General features: G+C 47.9%; 1 protein-coding gene across 1 annotated transcript in view; it reads left to right on the plus strand.

Annotated features, from left to right (window-relative positions):
* Positions 1-6067: 6067 nt before the first annotated feature.
* Positions 6068-14894, plus strand: part of LOC120946545 (vomeronasal type-2 receptor 116-like) — a 35914-nt gene continuing 27087 nt past the window's right edge. The window contains exons 1-4 of the mRNA XM_040361528.1: positions 6068-6811; positions 8593-8822; positions 8900-9285; positions 9603-9690. Of these exons, the coding sequence (XP_040217462.1) occupies positions 6068-6811; positions 8593-8822; positions 8900-9285; positions 9603-9690 (1448 nt within the window). The remainder of the gene's footprint in view (positions 6812-8592; positions 8823-8899; positions 9286-9602; positions 9691-14894) is intronic.

The following is a 14894-nucleotide window of genomic DNA, read 5'->3' on the forward strand; positions in this document are numbered from 1 at the left end:
GTGTGTAGTTAAGATGTCTCCGCTCTCGGCCGCGAGCAGAGATGGCGTCACCACCGGCTCTCCTCCTTTTGCGTTACGTGGCTGCACACGCCTCTTACTCATAGGATCGTAACGCGTAAGGAGATGAGCCGGTGGTGACATCATCTCTGCTCGCGGCCGAGAGCGGAGACATCTTAACTAGACCCTTAAAAATATACCAACCTCATTGTGTGTGAACATTCAAGAAAGTGGATACAAGATTAGGACGCGGTGGTATAGGACACCAGATGTAGTGCACAAGTTTTCCCCCTCCGTACCGGATAGGTGCTGGAGGTGTGGAAAGGCCCTGGGCACCTTCCTTCACATTTGGTGGGAATGTCCTCTGATCCAGCCGTATTGGCAAACGGTGCATGATGTGACGACAACGGTCTCTACACTCCCCCTGGAGTTTTCATCAGCACAGTATCTTCTTCATCTTTCGAAAATTGCCAAACAACGGTATCGCAACTCTGTAGCGATTCATATGATTAATGCGGCCAGACTATGTGTTCCTGTTCACTGGAGAGCCACAGAGCCTCCCACTGTCAAAGAATGGATGGCACGCATCGACCGTATTGCAGCGATGGAGGAGCTGATAAGTACTGCATATGATAGAATCTCTAGCTTCACTTCTGTCTGGAACGAGTGGTTTGAATTTCGGAACTCAGCAGAGTACCAAGCCCTTATACAGCATACAGGCTAAATAAGATCCTGAAGGAAATAGCTGAATGAAGTCTGGTTTATGACACTATTACTATATGCCGCTTTTTACTGTGATGTGGACGGCGGGGGTAAGGGGCCTTCCCACTTACCTCTTCTACCCTCCCCCTTCTCCCCTGTGTTGAATACCCCCCCTTCTCCCCCCCCCCCCCCCCCCCATCCCCTTTTTTTTTTTTTTTTTTTTTTTTCTTCTTCTCTCTCTCTCTCTCCCTCTCTTTCTCTTTCTCTCCCTCTCTTTCTCTCTATCTTTCTTCTTTCTTTTCTTTTCCACTCTTCTCTCCTCATCTCTCTTTCTCTTCTCTATAACAGGTATATCAGGGCTGGGTGTCGGAGGTGGACGGGGTATCCCGGGTCGACCCCTCACCCATCCCACTTGTACAAAGAGGATCCAAAGGGTGAATTTGGGACTTTGTAAAAGTAGTCAGGGGATCTAGGTAGACGGTTAGCTCTAGAAGGACATAAGGGGCATCTTACGTAATAACCAGTGCATATACTGCTTCTGGAGCGTCTGACTACGCATCCCCCTTGTGAGACATGTAAGGTTAAGATGACTTACACGGTGTATGTATCTGCTTTATAATAACTGTCTTCCATGCTTAATTCATGCTTTTCTTTCCTCATGTATACATTTTGTTGTATATCCTCTTGTGAGGACTTGCATTATCTGTTGATATTACGGTTATATTTGTATAATTGTCCATACCGGTTTGCTTTCAATAAAATCTTTATGGATTAAAAAAAAAAAATATACCAACCTTCACTAGCTATAGCTCTGGTTTTGCCTTGCAGGGATCTAAACTCGCTGGGGTACTAAAGCTTGATGGATATTCAGAGTAGACCCAGCAATTGGTCCTGTTCGCTTTCTTAGCTAGTTGGAGAATACACAAAGCTAAAAATATAAATAAACTAAGATACTCCTCATCCTTTGGTATAGTTGAGCAGTTTCTTGCAGTGGCTGGCGTGGATCCAGTTGTCTCATCCATCAAGCTTTTTTACAATGACCCAGTCACCTGAGAGACATAAATTGCCGCTCCAGGCAGGTCCTGCTTGGTTGTAATCTTCCTCTCAGGAACCAAGGGTGCTGGGAATGCACATGACAATTAAGAACAAAAGATGAATAGGAAAGCCACACTCCAATGCAACATAGCTTTATTGTAAAAAACTGGAAACAGGCACTACAAGTCACAGCAACGAAACCTAGGACAGCTGACGCATTTCACACTAACTTAGTGTTTACTCATAGCTGGTTGGAAAGAATGTAAACCGGTTATTGTGTCAGGGTCCAGGAGGGACTCATGTACCCTGTGGTGGACCTTTTGAAGTTCATGTTACAGTGACTGCACCTACCCCATCAGCTGAGAATGTTGACAGCTTCTGAGGGAAGTACAACCCTGTTTTTGGTTGACCTCCAAACAAACCTCTTATGGTGAATGACTGTAGTCATTGCATAACCTGTGCGTGGCTTACCATCTGGAGTGTAATACCTGGAACCATTGGCAAAAAGGTTCTCAGCATCTGGGATGGGAGCCTCCTTCACCAGACTGCTAGTTGCTGATTCAAATTCCATCAAAGAAAGACAGTCGTGGAACCTGTCCATCCCTCCAACAGCAATACGTCAGCCTTCCTCCTCTAGCCCGACGTTTGTCCACTAATGTGTGTCATCACGCCCCGATGAGAAACGTCGGGCTAGAGGAGGAAGGCTGATGTATTGCTGTTGGAGGGACAGACGAGCGCCATCTGATGGGTAGGAAGCACTGTTCGCTTTCTTGTTACATGCTTGCAATCTTCTTTTAATATGCGAGTGCATCCTTATCTCGACAATAAATCTTTTTAATCTGATAAGATGTTTGCGCAATGAGTTTCTCTCTAATTTTTTACACGGAATATCATTTAGTTTGCTATTGGAGTTGCTCTGGTTAACCCCTTGCTGATATCCAACCCTATTCAAATTTGATTGGTCCGTGGAGTGAGTACTGGTGGAAGATCTTTCTGGGAGAGGGATCATTTGGTGAAATGAGTGTTTCCAGGTTCCTTGATTTGGGATATCTTATATGTGCATTACCCTTGTACTGACGGTAAGGGTCAGTGTGTTTGGGTGCTGGTGGCGGCTCTCCTATTCCCTTTACACTTGATCTTCTTCTTTTTCCCTGGATCTTGTGGTTTGGATCTATGCCTCAATTGCAATATATTGGAGTGATTCAGTGGAACTTTTTTGTATTATTTTAGCGCTACACCTCATTTTCCATTCCTGTACATTGGTAAATTGTCAATGACATTCCTCAAAACCAACAACAACGAAACAACAATGAAACCCTCTAACTCTTACTTTCACGTTCCTACAAAAATACATCAGCCGAGACGCATAGGAGGGTCCCCAAAGTAAGTTCTAACATATTAATATTACTACATGCAAACAATCAGAAGAAATAAACATGAGACAAACATTTAGATACAAATGTGAGGGAGATACAGACGGAATGCTGCCTTCACTCTTTTAACAATAGAAAAAAATACAATGGAAACAAAATCACGAGAGCAGCTTGAAAACCTTGCATGGACCAGCCATACAAAGTTCAAAAACAGGCATGAGATTGTTAAACCACAAAAGCGTGTACTACACATCCATCAACCCACTCATCATTACAGATTTCTGAAGCCACAGTCGAGCTACATCTAAGGTCTTTGCTGCTCAGAGCCTGGGATTGAACTCAGTTATGAATTTCTCCCACCTCCAGAGTGATACCCCAAATAATGTGATTTTTAAGGCCCTGACGAAGCAGGGCAACCCATGAAACGCGTAGGCCATACTTATGATACATCTGACCAGGTTCTACACACCCTGGACCAATGGGACCCTGACACCTTGCTCTGTTGACTCTGCTGAGCCCCCCCCCCCACCATCCTCCTTTACTACTTCCTACCTTTACCCCTTCTTCTTATTTACTTCCTAGAAACCTAGGGTGTCACTTTTATTTATTTTTTTTTCCTTATTTTTCTCAATTACACAGAAAACGTTTCTCGGTATGCACTGATCCTAGGTGAGTGGTGGTGAGTCAATAAGGGCACACAGGAGATGCCTCCTCTCTCCAGCCACCCCCTATATCACCAATAGATAGATTAATGCATTGCATGAATCTATTCATAGACATCAAGAGCATGGAGGAGCATGGAGGACACCGTTCGCAGCCTGCAGCCCGCAGAATTTTCTGAATTTTTCAGTTTGTTTGCGCCCCCCAAAAAAGTTTTGAGCATCAGCTGCCACTGGGTGCCCTTACTGTAAATATGGGACTAAGAGCCACATATACTGTAGCAATACGTTCACTTCTCGTTCCCCTCTTTATAGTGGCTTGGTACCTGCTAGTTATTTTTTTTCCTGTCTTTTTTGTTTTTCTTTAATGGTATGTTCATAATTGCTAAATTTGTAAGTTGGTCTTCCACCACACTACAGGCTATGTCACAGGTAGAGATGAGCTTCGAGTTTGAGTCAAACTCAAGTTTGACTTGAACATTGCCTGTTTGGCGAACAGCGAACAATTTGAGGTGTTCGCGGCAAATTCAAAAAGCCGCAGAACACCCTGTAAAAATCTATAGGAGAAATAAAAAATGCTAATTTTAAAGGCTAATATGCAAGTTATTGTCCTAAAAAGTGTTTGGCATCCTGCCCCAGGGGACATGTATCAATTAAGGTGAACTCCGCCATCAAATAAAAAAAAATGACATGGGGTTCCCCCCAAATATCCATTCCAGACCCTTCAGGTCTGGTGTGGATTTTAAGGGGCACTCCACCCCAACTTTTAAAAAAATGGTGTGGAGTTCCCCAAAAAATCCACACCAGACCCCTTATCCGAGCACGTAACCTGGCAGGCCGCAGGAAAAGAGGGGGTGACAAGAGAGCGCCCCCCTCCTGAACCGTACCAGGCCAGATGCCCTCAACATTGGGAGGATGCTTTGGAGGTCTGTGACCCCTCAAAGCACCATGTCCCCATGTTGATAGGGACAAGGGCCTCATCCCCACAACCCTTGCCCGGTGGTTGTGGGGGTCTGCAGGGGGGGGGCTTATCGGAATCTGGAAGACCCCTTTAACAAAGGGGACCCCCAGATCCCGCCCCCCATGTGAATTAGTAATGGGGTACATTGTACCTCTACCATTTCACCAAGGAAGTGTAAAGAATTGTAAAAAAAAACACACACACACACCGTGGAGAAAAGTCCTTTATTAAAAAAAAAAAAAAAAAAACAGCGGTGGTAATCCACTCTCGGTCTCTGCTCCAAGGTTGTCGGTATCCTGCGATGGGTGATCTCCTCTCCGCCGGGGTCCAGCGATGAGAATATCTCTTCATCCAGGTCCGGGATCCAGCGCACGCATCGCCGCCTGTCTCCACCGGAGACAGCCCGGCGAATGATGTAGCTTCAGCCAGTGACAGCTCTTATGTAGGTGAGGGCGGGGCCGCCCGTCACGTGACCCCGCCCCCCTCTTTTTTCCTTCAGAAATGACACTTTGTGCAGGGACAGTTCTAAGCACGGGAAACAAGAGCTACTTCCCAGGCATACTATACACCCCCCTAGGTACGAAATTTAAAGGAATATTTCACTTTAATTGTTTCACTTTAAGCATTATTAAATTCACTGCTCCCAAAAAAACTGTTGTTTTTAAAACTTTTTGTTGCATTGATACATGTCCCCTGGGGCAGGACCCGGGTCACCAAACACTCTTTATGACAGTAAAGACCCAGGAGTTTCTGGGTCTCACCGTGCTGCCGGCCTGGCTGAAAGATTCTTGGCACCATGAGTTGTGTACTTTATTGGAACTGTACAAAGTGTGCGAGTGGTTACACGATCTTGTGGCAGAAGATCATGGGACAGCCTGACAACACATATCAAGTCTGTGGCAGAGACTTTGACGAGCTTTGCTCCAGCTGCTAGGCCAGTGAGAGTAGGCCTATCTGGTGGTTGCTGACATCCAGTGTGGAACTGAATTAATCCTCTGGATCTAAGTTGTACCGGTGATCCGCAAAGCAAAGATACTTGAGTCTCTCCCCATCCCTCTATCCCTCTATTGGAGAATTTTGTTCAATAAAAACCTTGAAAGAGACTTTGTGTTTGGTGCAGACATTTCTGTGGACAACTCTTCAAGGAGAACCCCTGAAATGAGCGTATGGAACAGTAAGGTAATGGCAGGCCCAAATCTAAATATGCCCCTGTTTGTGTGCCATTTATATATTCCATTCTACAATTAATGTATTCAATAATAACATCCCACTTATGTATTTCCCAACATATTATCCAGATCAGTTATCGGTCCACTGACCCTCACCTGAGTGATGGAAAAATGTATCCAACCTTCTTCCGTATGACACCAGACGATCGGGTCCGTTTTGTAGCTATTATAAAATTTTTGCAGCATTTTGGGTGGAATTGGGTTGGAATAATAACAACAGAGGACGGCAGTGGTGATGAGGAGGCAAAAGAACTGAGTAAGATGATGAGAGAACACGGGATCTGCACAGAGTTTATCATTACACTCATTGCTAAAGAAGCAGAAATGATTCAGACAACGAGAATCATTAATGAATCATCAGCTAAAATAATCATAGTGTGTGGAACTTTCACAATGTTCCTAGTTAATATTCTTCGTGATATACTCTCTATTACAGAATCATTCACATTTATTTTGCCACCTACATGGAATAAGATATCTTGTATGAATTTCCATGAGGACGCATTATTCAACTACAGCTTCATTTTTATTTGGCCACAACAAAAAGAAATAAACACCAGTAATTATAAAAATGGTGTCAACTTCTCCAGCTGCTTAAATGACCCCATAATGCAAGATCTTGGGTTTTTCTTCTTTCGCTGCCTTTCCCCAAGCAAAATCAAAAATGACATTTTACAATTTCTCTATACATTTTCTGTAGAACTTTGTACAGATGTAAATGATGTTTCACCATTTTTTGATGGTTATAGAGATATGACCGCCTATGCATACAAGGCTGTGTATGTTCTGGCCAACGCTCTACATGGAATGGACATGAAGAAAGATAAATTTGAACCAAAAGAATTACAGCACAGAGTAAGTTGTACAATAAGTGTTTATATTACTATGACTCTATTCTATATTATATAATAAATATGTGAAAGGGAAATTCAGGGAGTGAGATGGACGACTATCTTCACCCTCTCTCTCATTTTCTGGGCAATCAGGAAAACTGCAATCACCAACATGTTTCATTTCTCTACATACATTTCAAATATAAATAAACATGTAGCACCCCTTTACTTTCAGAAAGGACGCTATGTCAAATTTAGTGGGGAGTGAGAGAGTTATGTTGCTCTCACTCTGGAAATTGTCAAATTTGGCTGTCGCCAAATCTGGATTGTTCTGTGATTCAGTCTGTACCTCAGAAATGTGGTCTCATCTCTGGGCGGCAGGTGGCGCTAGAGAAATCAAGGCGGAGCCGCTTCTACCCAGCAGCCAATAGGAGGAGTGTTTCCCTCGCGGGGCATGCTGGGGGGGGAGTATTTCTGTGGTGGAGGCCATGGTTCTGGGTTCTTCGCGGGTTCCAGGTGCGGCACCCACCTTTAGGGTGTGCGCACATCACGGGCCCCGGCGTTATGGCCTACCAGGCCGGGGTCGTATGCCACGCGGAGTTCTATACTCTGGGCCCTCCTGGCCTGGAGCGAATGATGCTGCTAAGGGGCCCCAGTGACTTACTGGGTCCCCACTTCTACTAAAAAGATCCCAGGCTGTATTCTGTTCGGTGGGGGATCGGCTTGAGGAGAAACCCGGAGGCAGGTGATCCAAAAAGGCTTGAACGAACCACCGGGGGTCTGGTGACCGGACACTGACAGGTACGCTACGCTGTCAACCGGTGACCTTAACCTAATTTACTGGGAGGATTCGCTCTTCTGTTCACATTGTCAGCATTGGGCCTGTGGCAGAGGTTTCATCTGGCATCTTAATCTAATCAGAGCCAAGTCTGTGGCAGAGACTTGTTCCCCCCCAGAAACCTCAAGTGACACTCTGGCTGCCAGGTCTGTGGCAGAGGCCTGTCCAGGGGTACTTCACCCACTCTGGCTAGAGTGGTGACGTATTGATTCAACTACAGAGGGCAGAGTTGCTTTCTTCATCCAAAGCCTGATACTGCAAGGTTACTCTATTTTCATCAACCTATCCTGTCTACCTCAAGTTGATGTGTTGGTCGTGTTTAGATCAAGGAAATAAAGCATTCAGAAAACCTTATCTACAGATTGGACATTCAGTTACTGCTCTACACACTACCTTCACCCCTAGACATCACATAGAGGTAACTTAATACGCCAATCCCAAATCAATCAGCAGCTCCTTTGGGGGTAGCGCTACATGTGGGGGCTCGTCCGGGATTCGGCTGTTACCTCTGGCAACGGAAATCGCGAGTAAAGATTTATTAAGAGCAAAGAGTGTCATACTTTGAACTCTCCGGTAACGAGGGAGTTAATCCTCACACAGCTAAGCTTGAGCGTACATGCAGAAGAACATGCGCCTGAAACGTGTCTGGACAAGTTCTTCAAGTGGGAGGAGTCACCCACCCTTGCCTGAGACGTATAACAGAGTCTTTGCGCCAATTCTACAGATCACCGCCCACCAGCGAGAGAGAAGGAGAGACCACGTGCGTGATGTCTGCTGCTGCACTGCCGTGTGCTCTTTCCTAGCGATTGAGACCCCTGCTACTTCACCAGGAGTCTCCAGCATGTTTTCCTTGCCTGGGGTGCCTGTGACGGACACGGGTATCCGAATGTCCACCGAAGGACAAATTCTGCTCTTGTCGAGCAAAGGATCGGAAGATCTTGGGACTATTCTGCCCTCGCTGGCAGGAACTGTCCATACTGATCCAGCCGTTCGCCCGGTGCCAGAAGTGCCGGGCCTACCTATTTGTCGCCAAGTCACTCGCCAAAGCTCCTCTGGAGTACAGGGTGAATTATGTCACAGGAGTCATCACCACGGGGGAGGAAGCCACATGGCCAGAGCCATTCACGTCGGTGGCAATAGTGGAAGCGGAGGTTCGGGACATTGAGATTATTTTGGTTTCATCCACCTTGACCCTGTAATCGACTGCCTCGCCTTCTTGCTCACCGGAGGTAAGCCCTGTGGACAAACCGGACCAAGACGATGACCCGACAGGTGTGACAAGTACACAGGCCAAGACCACATCGGAGACCACCACTTCTACAGCAATCTCTATGTGGTGTGCCTCTATATGAGCAGGGCCTGTTCCAGCCTCCCGCAGCCACGGTCGAGGCCTACCTTGCCGGACTGGCCAAGGGACCCTACAGCCAAACCCTGCGGTTACTTGCCAGCGGAGGAACTGAACTCGTCGGACTTTGATTCTCTTTCCGACGATGGTGACCTCCATGATGACATGTTTGAGCCAAGGTTTCCAGAGACCCAGGGGTTTGGAGGATTCCGTGCCCCCTACGCTACTCGGAGGAAGAAACTCTCCGGCCGGAGCGCATTGCGTGGGTCTCAAGTTCCGTCAGTGGACATCCCGCAAGTGACCTGGGGAGTTGGTGAGTCAAATCCTGTTCCTTCCCTCACTGCTCCCATGCCCCATTGCCGTGCGCGCTCTGAAAAGGGCACCGGACGCTATAGTGCTGCCGGGACGCGGAGACCCACGTACCTTGCCTAGATTGGCCAGGCTACAGTGCCTGGTAGTTCAAAAGGTTGCTGCCAGCCATGGGTATGAGTACCCCTACGTGCCACCTTCCCTTTTGAAGAAAGTAGACGAAAAACGGGAAGCATGGTGTCAGGAAGCCATCTGGACACATTTAAAAGTGCCCCGCATTCTTGAGGGTACGGATTTGGGCCTGTCCTATTTAAACCCCAGGTTTGAGCGTTGCCACCGAGAGTGGAGCTGGGGTCGTCAAATTTACAGCGACCGGGTCGTGCTTAAGTGCCCTGGGAGAGAAGACCAGGTATTTTCGTTCACCACGACCACTGCAGAAGGTGACATTATCATTCTTCCTGACCTGCGGTTTTAAAAATAGGTCATATGCCTGTTCCTCTTGACCTATTTGCTTTCAAGAAGTTCTGGACAAGGGTTCTTACCCTCACTCAAGTTGTTTTTTCCCCTTTTTCCCCTGGCCTCTCCGGATCCACATCACGGCTTATGTGAAGAACTTCAGGGGGGTTGGGTTCCGTCAGTTAGTGGGGGTCCTTGCAAACTTCTCCACAGCATTGAAGGAAGATTCAGCGAATAGAGTTGAGCGGACACCTGGATGTCTGGGTTCGGACCCGAACCCGGACTTTGAAAAGAAAGTTCAGGTTCGGGACCTAACCCGGACTTTGACCCGAACCCCATTGAAGTCAATGGGGACCCGGACTTTTGACTACAAAAATGTCTCTAAAAAACTAAGGGAAAGGGCTGGAGGGCTGCAAATGGCAGCAAACTGTCGGGAAGAACATGGCAAGTACTCTGAAAATAAATGTGGATAGGGAAATAACTCAAAATGGCATAAAAAAAATTGCAAAATGTCGGGAAGAGCATGGCAAGTACTCCTAAAATAAATGTGGATAGGGAAATAACTCAAAATAACATAAAAAAAATAAAAATAAAAAATAAAAATCATTTTGACCTAGGAGGACGAGGTCCATATGTATTAGGAGGTTGAGGTGGATGTGGCGGTGTAGGTGGAAGCGGCGGTGGAGGAGGAGGAGGTAGCCAACACAGCAGGTTTTGGTTTTTAATATATGTATTTTTTGAGAGTGAGAAAGATCTAGGGTTGCTACCTCATCCCTTTAAACCAGAACACAGAGTAATTACACAGGTTCTGGGGCTAATTTACTGTCGATAAGGCACCAAGTGAGTTTAATTAGCAGCAACTTAATCAGCCAGAGAACCTGTGTAATTAATATGTTTTTGCTTTTAAAGGGATAAGATGGCAACCCTAGAAAGATCAGAAAAAAAACAATGGCTGGGTAAGGCCGGCCCAGTGTCTATTCTGCACAAGGTACGGACAAGTCCTCTGGGATCCATGCCTGGTTCATTTTAATGAACGTGAGCTTGTCCACATTGGCTCTGGACAGGCGGCTGTGCTTGTCTGTGATAACGCCCCCTGTCGTGCTAAATACACGTTCACACAATACTCTGGCCGCAGGGCAGGCCAGCACCTCCAAGGCGTTAAGGGCAAGCTCAGGCCATGTGCCCAATTTGGAGACCCAGAAGTTTAAGGGAGCATAGCCGTCATTGAGTACGTGTAGGCGTGTGCACATATACTGCTCCACCATGTTGCTGAAATGCTGCCTCCTGCTAAAACGTTCCATATCAGCTGGTGGTGCTGTTTGTTGTGGCGTGCTGACAAAGCTTTTCCACATTTTGGCCATGCTAACCCTGCCTTCTGAGGTGCTGGCGGTGCCCCTGCTGCGTTGGCGACCTCTTCCGCCTCCTCTGCCTTTGCCTTCTGCTTCCACTGTGCCCCCGCTGCCAGGTGGGAATTGCACCAGCAGCGCATCTACCAGCGTGCGCTTGTACTCGCGCATCTTGCGTTTGCGCTCCAGTGAGGGGATTAAGGACAGTACATTGTCCTTGTAACGGGGATCCAGCAGCGTGGCCACCCAGTAATCAGCACCTGTTATAATGTGCGAAACACGCCGGTCGTTGCGGAGACACTGCAGCATGTAATTGCTCATGTGTGCCAGGCTGCCCAGAGGCAACGAACAGCTGTCCTCTGTGGGAAGTGTATCATTTGTGTCCTCTGTATCCCCCCAGCCACGCACCAGTAATGGCCATGAGATGGTCTGTATGCCATCCTGCTGTGAACATGGTTCCTCCTCCTCCTCCATGTCTTCCTCCTCCTCATCCTCCACCGCGTCATCCTCCAGAACTGTGCCCTTGCTGGACAATTGTGTACCTGGCCTTTGTTGGTGCACGAACCCACCCTCGGAGCCACTTGTGAATGACTGCCCTGAAAGCCTTGGAAATTATTCCTCCTCCTCCTCCTCCTCCTCCTCCTGTGCCACATCCTCTTCCATCATAGCCCGTAGCATTTTTTCAAGGAGGCATAGAACTGGGATAGACACGCTGAGAGCGGCGTCATCGGCACTGGCCATGTTGGTGGAGTACTCAAAACAGCGCAACAAGGCACACAGGTCTCGCATGGAGGCCCAGTTATTGGTGGTAAAGTGGTTCTGTTCCGCAGAGCGACTCACGCGTGCGTGCTGCAGCTGGAACTCCACTATCGCCTGCTGCTTCTCGCACAGTCTGGCCAGCATTTGCAAGGTGGAGTTCCACCTTGTGGACACATCACATATGAGGCGGTGAGCGGGAAGTCCGAAGTTACGCTGCAGCGCTGCCAGGCGAGCAGCAGCAGGGTGAGAACGCTGAAAGTGCGCACAGACGGCCCGCACTTTCTGCAGCAGCTGTGGCATATAGGGGTAAGTTTTCAGGAAACTCTGCACCACCAAATTCAGCACATGCGCCAGGCAAGGGATGTGTGTCAAACCAGCTAGGCCCAGAGCTGCTACGAGATTTCGCCTGTTATCGCACAACACCAGGCCTGGCTTGAGGCTCACTGACGCCAACCACTCATCGGTCTGTTGTTCCATGTCCCTCCACAACTCCTGCGCGGTGTGTGGTTTTTCCCCCAAACAGGAAAGTTTTAAAACTGCCTGCTGGCGTTTACCCATGGCTGTGCTGAAGTTGGTGGTGAATTTGTTACAATGACTGGATGAGGAGGCGGTAGAGGATGAGGAAGCGGAGTAGAAGGAGTTAGGAACAGGAGGCAAACTGAAGCGCCCTGCTATCCTCGGTGGTGGAAGGACATGCGCCAAACTGCTATCCGCCTCAGGTCCAGCCGCCACTACATTTACCCAGTGCGCTGTTAGGGAGATATAACGTCCCTGACCGTGCTTACTGGTCCACGTATCCATAGTTAGATGGACCTTGGCACAGATGGCGTTGCGCAGTGCACACCTGATTTTGTCCCCCACTTGGTTGTGCAGGGAAGGGATGGCATGCCTGGAAAAGTAGTGGCGGCTGGGCACGACGTACTGTGGGACAGCCAATGCCATCAGGCTTTTAAAACTCTGCGTCTCCACCAGACAAAATGACAGCATTTCAAAGGCCAGTAATTTTGAAATGCTGGCATTCAGGGCCAGGGATCGCGTGTGGGTAGAGGGGTACTTCCTCTTACGCTCCAGTGTTTGGGAGATGGAGAGCTGAATGCTTCCATGGGACATTGTGGAGATGTTTGGTGACCCAGGTGGTAGTGTTGCTTGCCGGTCCTCTAATTGAGGGGTGGCAGGTGGCACTGTCACTACGGAGGTGGATGAAGAGGCAGAGAGGCCCGAGACTGATGCAGAAGAGGAAGCCAGAGACCTTTCTTGGTTTTTGAGGTGTCTACTCCACTGCAGCTCGTGCTTTTCACTTAGATGCCTGGTCATGCAGGTTGTGCTCAGGTTGAGAACGTTTATGCCTCGCCTCAGGCTCTGATTGCACAACGTGCAAACCACGCATGTCTTGTCATCAGCACATTGTGTGAAGAACTGCCACGCTAGGGAACTCCTTGGACCTGGCTTTGGTGTGCTCGGTCCCTTGCTGCATTGGGCAGTAACAGGCGTACTGTCTAGGGGACGGACGCTCTGCTTTGGCACCCTGCTCCCTCTTCTGCTGTGCTGGTGGCTCTGTGCGACCACCGCCTCTTCCTCCGAACTACATTGGTCACCTGCATGAGGTGGATTCCATGTCGGGTCGAGGACCTCATCGTCCTCCACATCATCTTCCACCTACCACTGCCCTCCTTGTCGGTCTGCACAATTGCAAAAGCAATCCAAGACGTGCTGTGATGGTCCCCCCATGTACTCATCTTGAAATATAAGTGGTTGGGCATCGGTGCACTCAATCTCTTCCCCTTCTAGGGCTGGGCTAGGTGGATGGCCCTGGGAACACATGCTAACAGACTCATCAAAAAGAAGAAGAGACTGCTGCATGCTTTGGGGCTCAGACTGATTGGCTGATTTGCAAGGGGGTGAGGTGAAAGACTGATGGTGGACATCGGCTGCAGGCGCCAACTCTGAACTTTCAGCACAAGACTGGTTGGAAAACAATGTGAAGGAACTGGAGGCACTGTCAGCAACCCAATCTACTACCGCCTATTCTGCTCCTGGCCTCAACATTCGTAGAGCTGGATTAGGCCCGACCAAATACCGCTGCAGGCTCTGTCGGCTACTCGCACCTGAGAAAGGTGTTTCACTTGTGCGTGTAGCTGGCACAGATCGACCACGTCCTCTCCCTGTAACAGGAGCTCCACCAGCAGCACCACGACCGTGGCCACGTCCCTTATTTGACGTTTTCCTCATATTTCTCAAATTTAGGGTCTTGCCCTAATTTTGAGAAATTTTAAATACAAAAATAGTGTAAGCTGGTGAAATAGGCAGAAATTCACCTATATATTTCTCTACCTGTAGCAAGAAGCAGGAACCTACCCCTAAAAAAATGTACTGCACAGACAGTATATCACAGGGGACAGGTGACTGGTGAACTAGGCAGAAATTCACCTATATATTTCTCTACCTGTAGCAAGAAGCAGGAACCTACCTCTAAACAATGTAATGCACAGACAGTATATCACAGGGGACAGGTGCAGTGCTGTTGAAATATACAGAGTCACCTATAGATTGCTGACCCTATAGGAAATATCTGGAACCTGTCCCTGAACTATGTACTGGACACACACACAGTATATCACAGGTGCAGTGCTGTTGAAATATACAGAGTCACCTATAGATTGCTGACCCTATAGGAAATATCTGGAACCTGTCCCTGAACTACGTACTGGACACACACACAGTATATCACAGGTGCACAGGTGGTGGCAGGTGCAGTTGAAATAAACAGAGTCACCTATAGATTGCTGTCCCTATAGGAAAATTTCTGGAACCTGTCCCTGAACTATGTACTGGACACAAACACAGTATATCACAGGTGCACAGGTGGTGGCAGGTGCAGTGCTGTTGAAATATACAGAGTCACCTATAGATTGCTGACTGTCCCTATAGGAAAATTTCTGGAACCTGTCCCTAAACTATGTACTGGACACAACACAGTATATCACAGGTGCACAGGTGGTGGCAGGTGCAGTGCTGTTGAAATATACAGTCTTCTATAGATTGCTGACTGTCC

Source organism: Rana temporaria, chromosome 1 (assembly GCF_905171775.1).
Source record: "Rana temporaria chromosome 1, aRanTem1.1, whole genome shotgun sequence".
Classification (NCBI taxonomy): Eukaryota; Metazoa; Chordata; class Amphibia; order Anura; family Ranidae; genus Rana; species Rana temporaria.